The 2496-nt window shown below is 41.8% G+C and overlaps 1 protein-coding gene across 1 annotated transcript in view; it reads left to right on the top strand.

The window, feature by feature from the left end:
• Positions 1 to 41: 41 nt before the first annotated feature.
• LOC138049512 (PHD finger protein 10-like) overlaps positions 42 to 2496 on the top strand; it is a 23065-nt gene continuing 20610 nt past the window's right edge. Inside the window, exons 1-3 of the mRNA XM_068895809.1 lie at positions 42 to 194; positions 1182 to 1268; positions 1697 to 1805. Coding sequence (XP_068751910.1) covers positions 105 to 194; positions 1182 to 1268; positions 1697 to 1805 — 286 coding nt within the window. The 5' untranslated portion in view covers positions 42 to 104. The remainder of the gene's footprint in view (positions 195 to 1181; positions 1269 to 1696; positions 1806 to 2496) is intronic.

The raw sequence follows: 2496 nt of genomic DNA, 5'->3' as shown, positions 1-2496 counted from the left end.
CAGTTAATGTGAATAAGTACAGTTCTGACGTTTAGATACTTTTGGCTTTACGCATATCAAGGTACAGCCCAGAGGAACTGAAGAATTTGCCCTTAGGTACTGTGATGGATATGCCGAAGCCACCACAACCACCTGCACCGTACATCCCATCCCAACACCAAGAATCAGAAGAATCAGATGATATCTCCCTACCGGTCAGTCTCTTCAACCTCTTATTAAATTATACTGAAACAAAAGATTGTGTTTCTGATTGGTCGACGACAAAGGTTATAGAGTGCCATACGGAAGAAACGCCATGGAAACAAAGCAATGGAGTGATTTCGTCAAATTTGTAATAAAAAAATAAAAAATCATATGAACTTGCTTGTGCATTTTGATTTTTATGGTCACTTGTGATGTTTTGAAAGTTCACAAATTGCACTTGCCTGTAGTTCGTGCAATTTTGAGAACTACTGTGAGTCTTTCAAAACATCAATCGTGCCCATAAATCATGAAATTCACTTGCATTCATATGATTTTCTATACTTACTGTATTTCATTCAATTAGTATTATAGTAGCTTTAGAGAATTAAGGACCATGTTCCACCATTCGTGCCAGTAGGTACTTAAAAGCATTGGATTACATTGCGAGGTAGGGACATTGAACCGTATGTGCACTGCAGGTCTATATTCCCGTAGCAGAACGGATAAAAGTTCACTGTTTCTTTACAAAAATGATCGGAACCATTCACTTTTTATCGGACCCGTGCCATTTTTCCTCTGTCGTGTAAACACGCCTTAAGACTCAAGGTCTTTAAATACATGTGTAACCGATGAGAAGATGTTGTGTTTTGTAATTTCGTCTGCCAAAATGTTAGACCTTTTAGCCTTTTCATGGATGGGGAAAATCAACTGTACGTCCTAATATAACCCAGTCCCTTCTTCATAAGATGTTGTTGTTTACTAGAGAGACCTGCACACATTGTTGGGAAAGAGAAGATCTTGGAGTGTGTGGTGTTATAGTTTGGCCTTAGGCGACAACCTTCTGGTAGGGGACACTCAGTCGTTTTTGAGTTGGGTGCTATCGCAGCTGTCTTCAGTTGCTCTCGACTCCTGGCCCTGTCCTATTTCAACCATTGGCCTTGTGGTGCTTGTGAAAGTATTTAGTGCAGGAAATATCTCCTTGCTTTCTTGTAAATCAGGAATCCTCAGCAGGTGAATCAGATGGAAAGAGTTCAGAGAATGAAGTTGAAGAACCTCCTCCTAAGAAAACACCTGGCAAGTACAAGGCAAGCGCATTATACATATATACTTGTAATATTATTATTATCTTTACAAAATGCTCAAAATTCATAATAAAATCGCTCTCAGTTAGTGGTGAAAGCGTGCGCTCTCGTCACACCCTCAATTCCTGATCTCGGCCCTCTCATATGTTGGTTAAGTTTGTTGGTTTTTAACTTTGCTCTTAGAGAATCATCATTTTTTGCGGTTTCTCCAATTTTTTCCTTCTCATCGACATTTGAATTCATCTTATTCTTTTGGTTAAACAATCGGATTTGATTCACGGTCTCCATAATAATTAGTAAAGCACTTGTTCTCAGCTAGATATGCTTGGGGTAATTCTTTCCATTAAGGGAAGTGATGAATAAGTACATGTGTGTTGTGTTTTTGCAAGTGCATGTATCTTCACACGTCTTTTTAAAATCTGCATGTACAGCCTCCAAAACGCCCCAATGCCTTGTGTGGAATTTGCTTGAAAGGGTCAGAAGCAAACAAGAAAGGTTTCCCGGAGGATCTTATTCACTGCTCTCAGTGTGAAAATAGTGGTAGGTTCACCTTACAGTTAGTAACACCCCGGTATGTGAGACTCTAAGACTCTCCCCCCGCAATGTTTCTTTCCCCCCCCCCCCTCCCCTCAATAAAAAGTGAGCGCAAATATACTGTTGTTGATACGCCCCTCGGAGTAGGACGTTTTCAGCCAATCTCTAGGGACACCATTAACAATAGAGAAATGTACGACTTCTGGTGTTCGAACAAACGAAGCTAATGAGAGATCTTTTGTTTTCGTCCACCAACATGGCGGCGATGACGTCACGCGAAAACCTCCTATTTAAGCCCTGAGGGACAATGTGGCCGCCGTGTGACAAGGGCGAATTGGGTTCGGAATCGTGTCCCGTTGAAGCCTGTATTTTTTCAGTCTTCTTTCGCAGCTGCTCACGTTGCTGCACGAACTGGTATAATGATCTTCCTAACTGATCTCTGTTTTGTGGTTCGCCTCCCACGTCTGTGACCCAGGTTCAACCTTGGCCTCGGGTCACATGTGGGCTTAGTTTCAGTCGATCTCAACGTGACTCTGAGGGTTTTTCTCCGGGTACTGCTCCGGTTTTCCTCCCTCATCAAAATCGACTCTCAGTCAATTACATCCGGCTGCGGGCGGATACCCTCGATAGGGATAACCTCTGGTATCCTTCCCTTTCATTGAGTTAAATAAATGAATAAAGTTGCTGTCATTTCATG

Source organism: Montipora capricornis, chromosome 5 (genome assembly GCF_036669925.1).
Source record: "Montipora capricornis isolate CH-2021 chromosome 5, ASM3666992v2, whole genome shotgun sequence".
NCBI classification, from domain to species: domain Eukaryota; kingdom Metazoa; phylum Cnidaria; class Anthozoa; order Scleractinia; family Acroporidae; genus Montipora; species Montipora capricornis.
Note: the sequence above shows the minus strand (reverse complement) of the source record. Positions and strands in the feature narration are given on the sequence as shown.